The sequence below is a fragment of the Aplysia californica genome, unplaced genomic scaffold (genome assembly GCF_000002075.1).
Source record: "Aplysia californica isolate F4 #8 unplaced genomic scaffold, AplCal3.0 scaffold00079, whole genome shotgun sequence".
In the NCBI taxonomy this organism is placed as follows: Eukaryota; Metazoa; Mollusca; class Gastropoda; order Aplysiida; family Aplysiidae; genus Aplysia; species Aplysia californica.
The window spans coordinates 451,056-453,105 of record NW_004797349.1 but is presented as its reverse complement, the minus strand read 5'-3'; the positions used below and the strand labels follow the sequence as shown (position 1 = coordinate 453,105).

The 2,050-nt window shown below is 41.9% G+C and overlaps 1 protein-coding gene across 1 annotated transcript in view; it reads left to right on the top strand.

Moving 5' to 3' along the window:
* Positions 1-2,050, top strand: part of LOC101857937 (reversion-inducing cysteine-rich protein with Kazal motifs) — a gene marked incomplete in the record, with an annotated part of 143,270 nt that overhangs the window by 122,502 nt on the left and 18,718 nt on the right. Inside the window, 1 exon segment of the mRNA XM_013080242.2 lies at positions 575-656. Within this exon segment, the coding sequence (XP_012935696.1) occupies positions 575-656 (82 nt within the window).

The window sequence follows — 2,050 nt, the reverse complement described above, 5'->3', positions numbered from 1 at the left end:
GGGAGAGAGAGAGAGAGAGAGAGAGAGATGTTGAGTGGTTGTAAACGTCCTTTTCCGCACTGTATAACATGCATGTATTTTGTATGTGACGTAAAAGGTAAAGCCTCCACACAAGCGGTGTATGGTGGATGCTTGGGAGATTCTTGATATGGCGGTTTGGGGATGGCGTGGAGGGGGTGGAGGGGGGAGTGTCTTTTGTTTGGGTTTTTTTGTTTGTTTTTTGTTTGTTTGTTGTTGTTGCTTTTGGGGGTTGTTTTTTGTTGCTGTTTGTTGTTTTTTTCGTTGTTGTTTTTTTGGGGGGGGTGTTTTTGTTTGTTTTGTTTGTTTGTTTGTTTTTGGGGGGTTAAAGCCCCAACGTTTTCTTTGTTATTTGCCCTGCTTTAAGCATAATTTGTTCGTTCATTACATTCACAGTGTTTGTAGTAACAAATGTTGATATATTTAGCTGCGTACTGTACCTGCCTGTCGTTCGTTTTGTTTTGTTTTTTTAGAATTGATGGGATTGGTTTCTTTTTGTTTGTACTTTCTAGCTCATCGTTACTAAATATTTGTTCTTTTTCGTCCTATCTTCCAGGCTGAAAGCGAGGATGAGATGCTGAGATCCTGTTCCATACAGACGGAACCTTCGCTCTTCACCTGCACTCAGAATCAGGAAGGTAAGGATATCGTGAGATTTCTATGTATACATATTATGTGCCTGTATTTACCTGTATGTATGTGTACGTATGTATGTCTGTGTATTTGTGAGTGTGTATTTATGTTTGTGTTTTATTTTTGTACTTGAATAAACATGTTTACCTTAGCGAGTGTATTCACGTGTGGTTTAGGGTGCATGAACGCGGCTATGAGTGAGTGCAAGTTTGTGTTTGTGTGTGTATGTGTGTGTGTGTGTGTGTGTGTGTGTATGTATGTGTGTGTGTGCCTGTATGTGTGTGCGTGCGTTCGCTCTCGTGTTTGTGTCAAAGAGAAAAAGAGAGAAACTATGTGTGTGTGTTAGCAAGTGTGTATTTGTGTTTGTGTGTCACACTGTGTGCGCGCGCGCGCGCGCGTGTGTGTGTGTGTGTGTGTGTGTGTGTGTGTGTGTGTATGTGCGTGTGTGTGTTTGTGTTTGTGTGAGCGCTCACGCATGTTGCCTTGTGCACACGCGAGAATGCTTGCGCGTGTGTATGCGGGCTGGTCTGGGCACATGCCTGTGTGTGTGTGTGTGTGTGTGTGTGTGTGTGTGTGTGTCTGTGTGTGTGCATAATAACTTGAAGGAAGTCGTAGTGTAGGATGGATGTGTAAATAGTTATGTATTAGTTTGATTGCATGTGTGCGTGTGTGTGTGTGTGTGTGTTGTAGCAGTGATTTGTTATTGATGACGATGTGATTGGAATACTAATAGTGATGTGATATCGATTGTGTTGTGTCGGTGACATAATATGACTTTTAGAGCACAGTTTGGAGTATCATTGAGTTCCTTTCAGAATACGGATTATGTATCTAGCTGAACACTAGCTGTTAACGATCATTCTTCGCTTATGTCGTGCATGTGACTGCTAGTCTCTTATTGAGTTTGTTTTAGGTAAGTAGTTTACGGCGCTCGCTGTTTGTGAGTGCAAGTGTACAATTATATCATTATGTTTATGTGTAGAGGAGAGGATGTGTGACAGTGTGTTTGTGTGTGTGTGTGTGTGTGTGTGTGTGCTGTCGTGTGTCCCTTCCTCCGTGTGGTCAGTCGTGATATGGATATTGGTAGGGTAAGTTGATATTTTCTTGCTCCGGTGGGATGTGTTGCGTTGTGATTGATGTCCAGTGATTGTTATTTGTTATTGATGACGATGTGAATGGAATACTAATAGTGATGTGATATCGATTGTGATGTGTCGGGGACATAATATGACTTTTAGAGCTCAGTTCGGAGTATCATTGAGTTCCTATCTAGTTAACGGCGCTCGCTGTTTGTGAGTGCAAGTGTACAATTATATCATTATGTTTATGTGTGGAGGAGAGGATATGTGACAGTGTGTGTGTGTTTGTTTGTGTGCGTGTGTGTCTGTGTGTTTGTATG